Source organism: Rhinopithecus roxellana, chromosome 20 (genome assembly GCF_007565055.1).
Source record: "Rhinopithecus roxellana isolate Shanxi Qingling chromosome 20, ASM756505v1, whole genome shotgun sequence".
Classification (NCBI taxonomy): Eukaryota; Metazoa; Chordata; class Mammalia; order Primates; family Cercopithecidae; genus Rhinopithecus; species Rhinopithecus roxellana.
The window spans coordinates 73,343,487-73,357,704 of NC_044568.1; the positions used below are offsets into that span (position 1 = coordinate 73,343,487).

Sequence of the window (14,218 nt, forward strand, 5' to 3'; positions counted from 1 at the left end):
AGTCAGGCTTGAGCCACCGCGCCCGGCCCACTTTAGGTTTTTACAGATGCCCAGGTAATTCAAGGGAGAAAGGACAATCTTTTTCCATCAGTGGTCTTAGAGCTTGGATATCCATATGGAAAACAACTGAATCTTAACCCTTATCTTATTCTCTCTCTATATAAATATTAACTATAAATGGTTTATCAACCTAAGCATAGACCTAAGACAATAAAATGTCTTGAAGAAAATACAGGAGATCTTTGTGACCTTAGGTTACATTTCTTAGGACATAGAATATGTGAACCATAAATTGTACTTTATCAAAAATTAAAAGCATTCACTGTTTGAAAGCCCCTAGTAAGATGAAAGGTAAGTTACAGACTGGGAGAAATATTTGTGAAACATTTTTTTATTTCTCTTTTTTTTTGTCTTTTTAATTTTTATTTATTTTTTATTTATTTATTTATTTATTTTTTTTTTTTTTTGAGACGGAGTCTCGCTCTGCCGCCCAGGCTGGAGTGCAGTGGCCGGATCTCAGCTCACTGCAAGCTCCGCCTCCCGGGTTCACGCCATTCTCCTGCCTCAGCCTCCCAAGTAGCTGGGACTACAGGCGCCCGCCACGTCGCCCGGCTAGTTTTTTGTATTTTTAGTAGAGACGGGGTTTCACCATGTTAGCCAGGATGGTCTCGATCTCCTGACCTCGTGATCTGCCCGTCTCGGCCTCCCAAAGTGCTGGGATTACAGGCTTGAGCCACCGCGCCCGGCCTTTTAATTTTTTTTGATATGGAGTTTTGCTCTGCTGCCCAGGCTGGGGTGCAGTGGTGCAACCTTGGCTCACTGCAACCTCCACCTCCCAGGTTCAAGCGATTCGCCTGCCTCAGCCTCCCAAGTAGCTGGGATTACAGGCGCACACCACCACGCCTGTAAAACACAAAATATTTTTGTATTTTTAGTAGAGATGGGATTTCGCCATGTTGGCCAGGCTGGTCTCAAACTCCTGACCTCAGGTGATCCACCTGCCTTGGTCTCCCAAAGTAATGGGATTACAGGCGTGAGCCACCACACCCAGCTAACCACTGTCCCAGGCCTGTCTTCTTTTAAAATTTCTTTTTCATTCTTTTCCCAAGAGGCTACAAAACATTTGTTTGACAAAGAACTTGTATCCAAAATATATAAAGAACTGTTACAACTCAATAAGGAGACTAGCAATACAATTTTTTTTTTCTTTTTTTTTTTTGAGACGGAGTCTTGCTCTGTCGCCCGGGCTGGAGTGCAGTGGCCGGATCTCAGCTCACTGCAAGCTCCGCCTCCCAGATTTACGCCATTCTCCTGCCTCAGCCTCCCGAGTTGCTGGGACTACAGGCGCCCGCCACCTCGCCCGGCTAGTTTTTTGTATTTTTAGTAGAGACGGGGTTTCACCGTGTTAGCCAGGATGGTCTCGATCTCCTGACCTCGTGATCCGCCCGTCTCGGCCTCCCAAAGTGCTGGGATTACAGGCTTGAGCCACCGCGCCCAGCCAATTTTTTTTTTTTTTTTTTGAGATGGAGTCTCATTCTGTTTCCCAGACTGGAGTGCAGTGATGCAATCTTGGCTCACTGCAACCTCCACCTCCCGGGTTCCAGCGATTCTTCTGCTTTAGCCTCCCAAGTAGCTGGGATTACAGGCATGCGCCACCACACCTAGCTAATTTTTTTTGTATTTTTAGTGGAGATGGGGTTTCACTGTGTTGGCCAGGCTGGTCTTGAACTCCTGACCTCAGGTGATCCATCTGCCTTGGCCTCCCAAAGTGCCAGGATTACAGGTGTGAGCCACTGTGCCCGGCCTACAATACAATTTTTTCAATGAACAGAAGATTTGAGCACATACTTTATCAAAGAAAATGAAAATGTATAGCACTTGAAAAGATGTTTAACATCATTAGTCATTAGTGAAATGCAAATTAAGATCACCATGAGCCATTACTACATGTCTGTTAGAATGGAGAAATTACAGGTGGCTCATGCTTGTAATCCCAGCACTTTGGGAGGTTGAGACAGCAAGATCGCTTGCCCTCAGGTGTTCGAGACCAGCCTGGGCAACATGGCGAAACCCCTAGGAAATTTCTACAAAAAGTACTAAACAGTAGCCAGGTGTGGTGGTGTGCACCTATAGTCCCAGGTACTGGAGAGGCTGTGGTGGGAGATTGGCTTGAGCCCAGGAGAGAGAAGTTGCAGTTGCAGTGAGCCAAGATTGCACTACCATACCCCAGCCTAGGTGACAGTGTGAGACCCTTTCTTAAAAAAAATAAAAAGGCCGGGCGCGGTGGCTCAAGCCTGTAAGCCCAGCACTTTGGGAGGCCAAGACGGCCAGATCACGAGGTCAGGAGATCGAGACCATCCTGGCGAACACCGTGAAACCCCGTCTCTACTAAAAAATACAAAAAACTGGCCGGGCGAGGTGGCGGGCGCCTGTAGTCCCAGCTACTCGGGAGGCTGAGGCGGGAGAATGGCGTAAACCCGGGAGGCAGAGCTTGCAGTGAGCTGAGATCCGGCCATTGCACTCCAGCCTGGGCGACAGAGCGAGACTCCGCCTCAAAAAAAAAAGAAGACTTGCATGCAAATGTTCAGAATTGAAATAACCCCAATGTCTTCACCTGGTAAATGGATAAACAGATAAACAAATGGTGCTATGTTCAGCTCATGGACAACTAAGCAGTAAATAGAGCTACTGATATACATATTACCGTGAATGAATTTCAAAAGCATATACAAAAAGCCAGACTCAAAAGTTACAATAATGAATGATTCCACTGATAAGAAATTCTACAAAAGTTACAATAATGGATGATTCCACTGATAAGAAATTCTATAAAAGGCAAAACTAGGCCGGGCATGGTGACTCATGCTTCTAATCCCAGCACTTTGTGAGGCCGAGGTGGGTGGATTACAAGGTCAGGAGATTGAGACCATCCTGGCTAACACGGTGAAACCCTGTCTCCACTAAAAATACAAAAAAAATATGCTGGGCGTGGTGGCGAGTGCCTGTAGTCCCAGCTACTCAGGAGACTGAGGCAGGAGAATGGCATGAACTTGGGAGGCAGAGGTTGCAGTGAGATGAGATCGTGCCACTGCACTCCAGCCTGGGTGACAGAGTGAGACTCTGTCTGTATTAAAAAAAATAATAATAAAATAATAATAATAAATTAGCCGAGCGTGGTGGCGGGTGCCTGTAGTCCCAGCTACTCGGGAGGCTGAGGCAGGAAAATGGAGTGAACCCAGGAGGCAGAGCTTGCAATGAGCCGAGACTGTGCCATTGCACTTCAGCCTGGGCGACAGAGTGAGACTCTGTTTTTAAAAAAGAAAAAAAGGCCAGGTGCGGTGGCTCAAGCCTGTAATCCCAGCACTTTGGGAGGCCGAGACGGGCGGATCACGAGGTCAGGAGATCGAGACCATCCTGGCTAACACGGTGAAACCCCGTCTCTACTAAAAAATACAAAAAATTAGCCGGGCAAGGTGGCGGGCGCCTGTAGTCCCAGCTACTTGGGAGGCTGAGGCAGGAGAATGGCGTAAACTCGGGCGGCGGAGCTTGCAGTGAGCTGAGATCCGGCCACTGCACTCCAGCCTGGGCGACAGAGGGAGACTCCATCTCAAAAAAAAAAAAAGAAAAAAAAAAAGAAAAAAAAAAGGCAAAAAACTACAGTGACAGAGCAGATCAGGATTTTCCAGGCAGTGAGGAGTCGGGGAAAGGGTAATTATAGTAGGGTTGACGGGATTTGGGGGTTGGTGGAAGTATTCTAAATCTTGATTATATTGGTGGTTACATGCTCTATATATTTGTCAAAACTCATTGGACTTTGTACTTACATGAGTGAGTTTTATTGCATGTAAATCATACTGCAGTAGGCCAGGCTTGGCAGCTCATGCCTGTAGTCCCAGCACTTTGGGAGGCTGAGGCAGGCGGATCACAAGGTCAGGAATTCAAGATCAGCCTGACCAATATGGTGAAACCCCGTCTCTACTAAAAATACAAAAATTAGCCAGTTGTGGTGGTGCGCACCTGTAGTCCCAGCTACTCAGGAGGCTGAGGCAGGAGAATCGCCTGAACCTGGGGAGGCGGAGGTTGCAGTGAGCCAAGATCCCACCACTGCACTCTAGCCTGGACGACAGAGCGAGACTGTCTCAAAAAAAAAAAAACTACAGTAAAACTGCTTATTTAAGCTGGGTACGGTGGCTTATGCCTGTAATCCCAGTACTTTGAGAGGCCAAGGCAGGAAGATCACCTGAGGTCAGGAGTTCGAGAGCAGCCTGGCCAAAATGGTGAAACCCTGTCTCTACTAAAAATATAAAAATTAGCCGGTTGAGGTGGTGGGTGCCTGTAATCCCAGCTACTTAGGAGCCTGAGGCGGGAGAGTAACTTGAACCCAGGAGGTGGAGATTGCAGTGAGCTGTGATCGCACCACTGCACTCTAGCCTGGGCAACAGGGCAAGACTCTGTCTCAAAAAAAAAAAAAAAAAGACAAAATAGAAAAACCACATAAGTATTCACTTTATTGCCAGCAGGAAAACCATTACTTCCTGCCTTATTGTTGTTTAAAAACACAAATTCACCCATAATAAATCACGTGATAAACTGGAGGGGCTGCAGTTTGCATGTGACTGAGTGACTTGCCAGTGTTACTATGTTGCAGGTGCCAGAAGACACATCTCAAGGTTTAGTCACCAGATATTGCCAAGAAATATAAAAAGAGAATCTGAATGCGACCCAGGCACTAACACACAGCAGTATGCTTTTATTTTGCCGGAAGAGCCTGTGGCACAGCCCATGCATTGACGTTTGATCTTGTTTCAGCTAAACTAAATGTGTCTGTTAAGATTTTTTTTTTTTTTTTTTTTTTTTAATTTGAGGTAGATTTAGGTGTGAGGGAAAAAAGTTTTCAGCCATTTTCCTGGCATAGACCTTACAAAAGAACCACTTTCTTTAGCTGTGTTTGTTGAGGGCGTTGGTGAGGGTTTGAAATCTTATTAGTTGGCTTGCTGCTAACTGGAAATTTAGGATGGTTGGGGGAATGCCTGACTCCACGTTTTACCTAAGCTCTCTCTGAAAAGGGATCTCCCCAGCAAAATCGGTAGTGTAATCAGTTACCAAGGGAGTGGCTGAAAGTGCTTAATATGCTTAAGCTGGCTTCAGAATGCACGTTCTGTATTACAAAGAACCTGGGTAGAAAAAAACCAAATTCATCTGTATGGTTTTTTTTGTTTGTTTTTTGAGATGGAATCTCACTCTGTCGCCCAGACTGGAGTGCAGTGGTGCGATCTTGGCTCACAGCACGCTCCGCCTCCCGGGTTCACGCCCACCACCACGCCTGGCTAATTTTGTTCTTGTATTTTTAGTAGAGACGGGGTTTCACTGTGTTAGCCAGGATGGTCTCGATCTCCTGACCTCGTGATCCGCCTGCCTAGGCCCCCAAGTGCTGGGATTATAGACATGAGCCCACCTATATGATTTTTATAAAGGGCATATCTAAATCAAAATAATCCAGGAAGTGACAATAAAATAAAAACGTAGAAAAGTTCATGTTGGACAAATGCTGACAAAATGAAAGTACCATAGCAATATTAGTGTGGGATAAAACAGACTTCATATTGATGAAAGATGTAATCTCCTAAAAGAAATAACAGTTATACCTGCTGGGCACGGTGGCTTATGCCTGTAATCCCAGCACTTTGGGAGGCCGAGGCAGGCAGATCAGGAGGTCAGGAGTTGGAGAACAGCCTGGCCAACATAGTGAAACCCCATCTCTACCAAAAATACAAAAAAATAAGCTGGGCGTGGTGGCGGGTGCCTGTAATCCCAGCTACTTGGGAGGCTGAGGCAAGGAGAATCGCTTGAACGTGGGAGGTGGAGGCTGCAGAGCTGAGATCATGCCACTCCAGCCTGGGCGACAGTGAGACTCCATCTCAAAAAAAAATGAAATAACAGTTATGAGTGCTTGTGAACGTAACCTTAAAATATATAAAGGAAAGCTAAAGGAAAAGTCTGACAGAACACAAGTATATGTTGACAAACCACAGTCTTAGTGGGAGATTTGAATATATTTCTCATGAGTCAGCAGATCAAGTAGATAGAAAATAAGTATATAAAAGATTTTAATAACATAATTAGATACATGTAATAGAGTTTACATGCTCCTCAAAGCTTGTAATAAATCAACTTGCAGACACTGATTTTAAGTCCTTCCACAAAGAAAATCTCAATAAAATAAGTCACTTCCCTCCTAGGGCGATAGTGTGTATAAAAGTGCTTAAGTAGCCTTAGAAAACATTTGTTCCTTTTAATGCCCTGATTTGTTTTATCCTAGGAACTGCAGCAGTAGGACACACAGACAAGATTGGGAGATTGAAAGAACTCTGTGAGCAGTATGGCATATGGCTTCATGTGGAGGGGTAAGCTGGCGGTCAGGCTGGTGGCTCCATTCGGGCCTGCAGAGTCCTCATGAGGACTGGACATCCAGGCTGTCATTTTGGGGACATTTATCACGAAGGGCTCTTTGGGTCACAGATCACAAAATAACCCAAATTGGCTTAAGCCGAAAGAGACCTTATTGGCTCACGTAACTACGAAGAGCAGTGCCAGGACTGCCTCAGGCACGACATCAACCAGGATTCAGTGTCTTACTCCCACCTCTGCTCCCCCAGTTACAGGCACTGGGCTTGGTTTCCTCTCTCTGTGGACAGTTCCTCCTGTTACAGTGCAAAGTAGCTGCAGAAACTCCAGCCTTCTTTCCAGCTTCGTGGTCAGCTGGAAGTCCTAACAAGTCTCATATTGAACCAGCCACTGTGGCCAGCGAGAAGTAATCCTCTGATAGTTCAGGTTCTTTGCCCTCCTCTGGAGCAGATAGTGGTGTCTCCTCCCCACAAAGCTCATGTTCTGCTGGAGGAAATGGGGGTGGCGCCCCAGAAGGCTGTTGGAGGGCCATTAAGAGAAGCAGGGGGAACCGATGTGGGCAGCCAGAGTAGCCCATATCCACCACATCATACAGGGAGGTTTCTTTTTGATCCGTAAGTAAAGAATGATAACTGGAAAATGAGATCCATGAAAGAGAATAATACTCCCATTATACTAAATGAGCAGGGATAGTTCCTGAGACACATTTTTATTAAAGTGCGTTTTCAGGATTTTCCTTCATTTGTGTAAAGCACATCTTCTCTTGCTGTTATAAAAGCTAGTAACACATTTAAAAGATATTTAAGTGTCAACTTGCAACAGCACAACCTTTATTTTTTTAAGTACATAGTGAATAAGCAACATTAATTAGTTCTTAGGCTGGTGTTTTTTCTTCCAGTGTGAATCTGGCAACATTGGCTCTGGGTTATGTCTCCTCATCAGTGCTGGTATGTTGTTGATTTACTGAATATTGGTGTTTTTAAGAAGGAATTTAAAATCACTCAGTCCCTCATAGCTCTTCACAGTTTTTATGAATGGAAGAGGATGTTGGGTTTGTGTATGCTGATCATCTAATGAAGAGTTGTTCTTGTTTTGGTAGGCTGCAACCAAATGCGATAGCATGACGATGACTCCTGGCCCGTGGCTGGGTTTGCCAGCTGTTCCTGCAGTGACACTGTATAAACACGATGACCCTGCCTTGGTCAGTTTCCCCTCCCTGGGGAGGGAGTGGGTGTGGCTAATACACATTACTGGCTTTGGGGGCAAAATACAGAAAAATACAAGAAAAAGTGAAAAATACCCATAATTTCACTTCTATTTCATTTTTTTTAAAGAGTAACTTGTGAGACTTTTTTTAGTGACATTTTATGGTTGCCTAATATTCTGTCACAATTTAATTATTCTCCATTTATGAACTTACAGGACGTTTTCAGATTCTGTTACTGAAATAACGAAGCAGTGAACGTCTTTCTGTGTTTCTCATTATTTCCGTATAATAGGTTCCCAGATGTGGAATGACTGAGTGGGGGAATTTTTAGCCTCCTGATCCACATTGTCCAATAGGTTGTAACTTTTTTTTTTTTGATACGGAGTCTCGCTCTGTCACCGAGGCTGGAGTGTGATGGTGAGATGATCTTGGCTCACTGCAACCTCCACCTCCTCGGTTCAGGTGATTCTCTTGCCTCAGCCTCCCAAGTAGCTGGGATTACAGGCACGTGCCACCACGTCTGGCTTATTTTGTATTTTTAGTAGAGATAGGATTTTACCATGTTGATCAGGCTGGTCTTGGACTCCCGATCTCAGGTGATCTGCCTGCCTCAGCCTCCCAAAGTGCTGGGATTACAGGTGTGAGCCTCTGCACCCGACCACATTTTTTTTTTTTTTAATTGTAGTTGTGGGCTAGGCATGGTGGCTCATGCCTGTAATCCCAGCACTTTGGGAGGCTGAGGCAGGCAGATTGTTTGAGCCCGAATTTGAGACCAGCCTGGGCAGCATGGCGAAACCCCATCTCTATAGAAAAATACTAAAGAATTAGCTAGGCATGGTGGTGTGAGCCTGTAGTCCCAGCTACTCAGGAGGCTAATGTGGGAGGGCTGATTGAGCCCTGGAGATCAAGGCTGCAGTGAGCTATGGTCACACCACTGCACTCCAGCCTGGGCAATAGAGTGAAAACAAAATCCTGTCACAAAAAAGAAAAAAAAAATTGTATGGTTCTTGATAATATAAGTCAGCATGCAAAATAAGGTTTAAGTGATTTCTACTAAAACACTGTCTGCTGTCTTGCTCAGCAAATAATGGCCAGGCGTTTGAGGATGCTCAGAGCTACCTTCGAAGTGGGGAGTCTCCTAGGTTCTGGGATGTGACCCATCTGGGTTTTCTACTGGCTTTTCCTGGCTTTGCCACTCCTGAGCTGTGAACCCTTGGACAAACCGAGGTCTCTGAGTGATTACCTAGAATACTTAGCTCTTAGAGTTGTTGAAAGATCAAATGGAAAATGTAAGCCAAGTGACTAGTATGGCATCTCGCCCATACTAAGTGGTAGCAAATGGTAGCTGGTTCTATTATGAGATTGCAATGGCTTTGATTAATAAACCTCTTTTGACTTTTTTAGACTTTAGTTGCTGGTCTTACATCAAATAAGCCCGCAGACAAACTCCGTGCCCTCCCTCTGTGGTTGTCTTTACAATACTTGGGACTTGATGGGATTGTGGAGAGGATCAAGCATGCCTGTCAACTGGTGAGTAGAAGCCTGACATTTAAATGAAAGACTCTTTGGCCACAGCAGAGACAGAGAAACGTCTCATTTCTGTACCTTCCATCCAGAATGTTGTTGTCTGGATTGACTGTCTTGTGAGCCAGTGACTAACTGCCCTGCATGTAAATCTTTCTTGTTCAAAGTTCTGGGAGAAAGTGCTGGGTTGTCTGTCCCAGCATTTGTGTGCCGATGAAATCAGATGAAAAGGAACACCATTGTCAGCATGGGATCAGAAAAGAAGTCACAGATGACTTCCAAGGAGTGGAGAAGGGTGCAAAAGGTGGAGGGGTGGGTTAATTGACTGACTACAGCGAAGGAATGGGAAGGTGACAGGGTGGTTATGGAGGGCATGGATATTTTGAAAACCAGCTGGCTTGGGTTCCCAAATTGCAGGGCTCTTGGGGACAATTCTAATTCTCTCTCCATTTTAGGTGTGTTCTAATTGTGAAAAATACATAATTATGCCATATTTCAGTGTTTTAGACCAACCTTCTATAACAAAATACCTTAGACTGGGTAACTTATAAACAACAGACATTTATTGCTTACAGTTCTGGACGTGAGAAGTCTCAGATCAAGGTGCCAGGAGATTCCGTGTCTGGTGAGGGCCGGTTCCTCATAGATAGTGCCTTGCATGTGGCCTCACATGGCAGAAGGGGTGAACACAGCCCCTTGAGCCTCTTTCGGAAGGTCACTAATCCTGTTCATGAGGGTTCCATCCTCATCCCCACCCTAATCACCTCCCAAAGGCCTCAACTCATTTGGGATTAAGTTTCTTTTTTTTTTTTTTTTTTTTTTTTTTTTTTGAGGCGGAGTCTTGCTCTGTCGCCCAGGCTGGAGTGCAGTGGCGTGATCTCCGCTCACTGCAAGCTCCGCCTCCTGGGTTCACGCCATTCTCCTGCCTCAGCCTCCCAAGTAGCTGGGACTACAGGCGCCCGCCACCTCGCCCGGCTAATTTTTTGTATTTTTAGTAGAGACGGGGTTTCACTGTGTTCGCCAGGATGGTCTCGATCTCCTGACCTTGTGATCCGCCCGTCTCGGCCTCCCAAAGTGCTGGGATTACAGGCTTGAGCCACCGCGCCCGGCCGGGATTAAGTTTCAACAAAGGAATTTTGTGGGGACATAAATATTCAGATCATAGCATTTAGAAAGCAAAAAAACAGGCCGGGCGCGGTGGCTCACGCCTGTAATCCCAGCACTTTGGGAGGCTGAAGCGGGTAGATCACGAGGTCAGGAGATCGAGACCATCCTGGTTAACATGGTGAAACCCCGTCTCTACTAAAAATACAAAAAATTAGCCGGGTGTGGTGGCAGGTGCCTGTAGTCCCAGCTGCTCGGGAGGCTGAGGCAGGAGAACGGCATGAACCCGCGAGGTGGAGCTTGCAGTGAGCCGAGATCGCGCCACCGCACTCCAGCCTGGGCGACAGAGTGAGACTCTGTCTCAAAAAAAAAAAAAAAAAAAAAAGAAAAACACCAAGGTCATATTTACTCAGGGTTAGAGCTGAGCCCTACCTAAGCTCAGAAGTGCATCACCTCCATTTTCTTAACTGTGAAATATATGACACAGGATTGCCAGGATGGCTCGAGGAATGAATACAGGTAGAGCTCTTTCTGTAGTATCTGTTCACATAGTAAATTATGCATGTGGGTTGAAATCTTTGTTTTAAATATATTCTTGGGGAGTTGGCACTTCCTCAAGTATCATTTCTGTATTTAAGAAAAATAAGTGGCCGGGTGCGGTGGCTCACACCTGTAATCCCAGCACTTTGGGAGGCTGAGGTGGGCGGATCACCTGAGGTCAGGAGTTTGAGACTGGCCTGGCCAACATGGTGAGACCCCCCCGTCTCTACTAAATACACAAAAATTAGCCAGGCATGGTGGCAGGCACCTGTAGTCCCAGCTCCTCAGGAGGCTGAGGCAGGGAGAATTGCTCGAACTTGGGAGGTGGAGGTTGCAGTTAGCCAAGGTCGTGCCACTGCACTTCAGGCTGGGTGACTCCATCTAAAACACACACACATACACACACACGAAAAACAAGTATTTTCATAGTGCTCTAGCAGTAGTCCATTTATTCATCATATGTTAGGATAGTTCAATAGTTTTAAGATTTATCCTCTGGGCTGGGTGCAATGGCTCATGCCTCTAATCCCAGCACTTTGGGAGGCACAGGCAGGTGGATCACTGAAGCCCCAGAGTTCAAGACCAGCCTGGGCAACATGGCGAAATCTTGTCTCTACAAAAAATACAAAAATTAGCCAGCTGTATTGGTGCAAACCCAGCTACTCAGGAGGCTGACGTGGGAAGATCACTTGAGCCCAGGCAGTCAAGGTTGCAGTGAGCCCAAATAGCACTACTGCACTACTCCACTCCAGCCTAGGCGATAGAGTAGGACCCTGTCTCAAAAAAAAAAAAAAAAAAAGATTGATGCTTATTATGTTTACAAAAGTGGTGCATTTTTTGAAAAGTGTCTCACTGTGCCGTTAGCTCACTTCTTGAGATGTGGTTCTTAGGAAAGAGAAGCCTTAATAACTTAATTTAGAGACGGTTTAGGTACTTGGAGATTTTTTCAATTCCCCTTGGCTATGGAGTGCAGAATGATGCCATTAACTACCAAACCCTTGAGGTGAGCACAGCTCTGGCATCTTCCTGCAGGCAGAACCGTATGCTTCTGAGGATTTGAATGCTGTCCTGCTGCCGACTCACAGGCTAAATGCATGTGTTAAACTGCATGGACATTTGGCAGACATGGTCATCTGTATATAGCCATGCCTTATAGTCCACAGTGGAGCGTGCATTTCCTGAGAGCGCAAATCAGCATTCGCCTCCTCATCCTCCTCTTCCTTCTCTTGTTTCTCTTCTTCAGTAGTTATTGACACCTCAGTGTCAGGCACCACGAAGTACTTCCATGCATCATCTCATTTGATCCTGCAGCTTCACTAGAATGTAAGTTCCACTCATGTCAGTGTATTCAGAATTAATTTTCTTGAAGAAAAAAAGGAATTTCTTGAGGGGCTTTCTACTGTCCAGTACTCAGTGAGTATCTGTTTAATTAATGTACTCCAATCCCATGAGTTAGATACGATTAGTGATGAGGGACCTGGGATTGAGACATTAGTCTAGTGACACTACATTCTAGACCGCGTTCCTAAGCACTTGTATTGCATATCAACTCATTTAATCCTCACAGCTACGTGAGATACATACTGTCCTCCCCATTTTATAATTGAGGGAACTGAAGCACAGACAGGTTAAATAGCTGGTGACTGGCAGATGAAGTGACTTACCCGTGGTCCTACAGGTGGTAAGTGGCAGCATCATGCTCTTATCACCAGCTCTTGAGTGCGCTGTGTCTTCTCATTTGTCATTGGTCTCCCCCAGTGTTTGGTACTGTGCCTTGCACGTGTTTATACTCAGTAGCTTTTGAATGAAAGACTTACACTGCAAATACTACAGATTTCTGTGTCTTACTAGAAACTGCTTTTCTTGAATTACTAGTGTAACTTTTAAATGAAACATTGTTGAATATTTACAGATGTTGAAATACAAAAACGGGTGGCTGAACTTAGAAACCACCAAGTCGCAGGTGACTTTGCCTGACATCCATGTTCACAGACCTCCATAGCCCCTGGTGAAAACCACTTCTTCATATCCCGTGTCCGTCTAATTACACGTGCTATTTTTTGTCATTTGCAGAGTCAACGGTTGCAGGAAAATTTGAAGAAAGTGAATTACATCAAAATCTTGGTATAGTATATAATTTCATATGTTTTGAAAACGTAACTTTTTTTAAACTTCGGCAACTTAGAATGATTTTAGAACTTTAGAATGATTTTCTCCACATTTCAGTGGAGTTGTGTCAGCTCGGGTAAAAACAACAACAACAACAATAAACTGCCTATATTTATGCAGTGAGCCTGAAGCGAAGAAATTTGAACCATACAATGTTTAATTCCTACGGTGCTTTTCGTAGACTTCATTTATTGTGTTAAAGTTCAGAATTGCACAAAGATGAACACCATTGAGTTCAGCTGCCCAAGGCCTTGAGCACACTCATCTTCCCAAAATGAAAACTCACTGTGTGCCTCAGAATGCTTTGGGCTTCTCTTTCTGAAACCTTCTGCCATCAGTTTTCATTTGCATGAAGGGGGAGAAAGGGAAAAGGAAATGGCCCTGCTCTTGTCTTCTGATACCTTCCTGAAGTGAATCCAACAGAGGTTGCTCCCTAGGCATAACTAAACAAGGAAATAAGGATTTAGGAGAGAATGAGGATCAGTTCAGGTTTGATTGTTTTTGTGTTTTGCTTCATTGTATTTTAGAACTTCAGGAAATATATGTCAAATTCCGATTTAAATAGGTTCACTTGAGTGTTTCTTTGACAATTCTGCAAGGTATGCTTAAGTTTACAACTAACATTTGAGCGTATTTGGGGTTCAAGTCAGTAGAGTTTATTTTTCTTTTAGAACATGGTTTGGTTTAAATACAAAAAGTAGCTGAGCGTGGTGGCACACACCTGTAGTCCCAGCTACTGGGGAGGCTGAGGTGAAAGAATTGCTTGAACCCGGGAGGCAGAGATTGCAGTGAGCTGAGATTGTGCCACTGCACGCCAGCCTGGGTGACAGAGACCCTGTCTCAAGGAAGAAAAAAAATGCATGGTTTTGTTGAAGGGGGTGTGTCTACTCTGCCTTCTGAGTGAGAGTCTGGAGCCAGTTGACCCGAGTTCTAGCTCCGTGGGGGGTTCTAGCCTTGGACGAGGAAGGGGACCACTGGAAAAGCAGAAGGGATGAATCTAAGTTCAGAGGCCTGGGCCCTACTCTTAAGCAGTGCCACAGGGTGACCCTGTGACACTGAGTCATATTCTTTCCAGGCCTGTAAGCTCCACTGTCAAATGAAAGTATGTTGGTTGGACTCCTCTGATTGCAAACAGAGAAGCAAATTATGGCCTCGCTTGAGCAAGCTGTTAGGAATCCAGGCAGTGCTGGGCCTGTTTGCTTTCCTGCCCCTGCCGTGCTGAGTGCACTCAGCTTTTCCTCAGTCATTGCTGCTCCCTCATTCTCAAAT

At 45.2% G+C, this 14,218-nt stretch overlaps 1 protein-coding gene across 5 annotated transcripts in view; it reads left to right on the forward strand.

The window, feature by feature from the left end:
• Positions 1-14,218, forward strand: part of LOC104678413 (pyridoxal-dependent decarboxylase domain-containing protein 1) — a 62,036-nt gene that overhangs the window by 32,671 nt on the left and 15,147 nt on the right. For all 5 annotated transcript variants that reach the window (XM_030924388.1, XM_030924390.1, XM_030924392.1 and 2 more), the window contains 5 exons: positions 6,320-6,404; positions 7,304-7,352; positions 7,505-7,606; positions 9,017-9,142; positions 12,854-12,904. In XM_030924388.1, the coding sequence (XP_030780248.1) occupies positions 6,320-6,404; positions 7,304-7,352; positions 7,505-7,606; positions 9,017-9,142; positions 12,854-12,904 (413 nt within the window). The remainder of the gene's footprint in view (positions 1-6,319; positions 6,405-7,303; positions 7,353-7,504; positions 7,607-9,016; positions 9,143-12,853; positions 12,905-14,218) is intronic.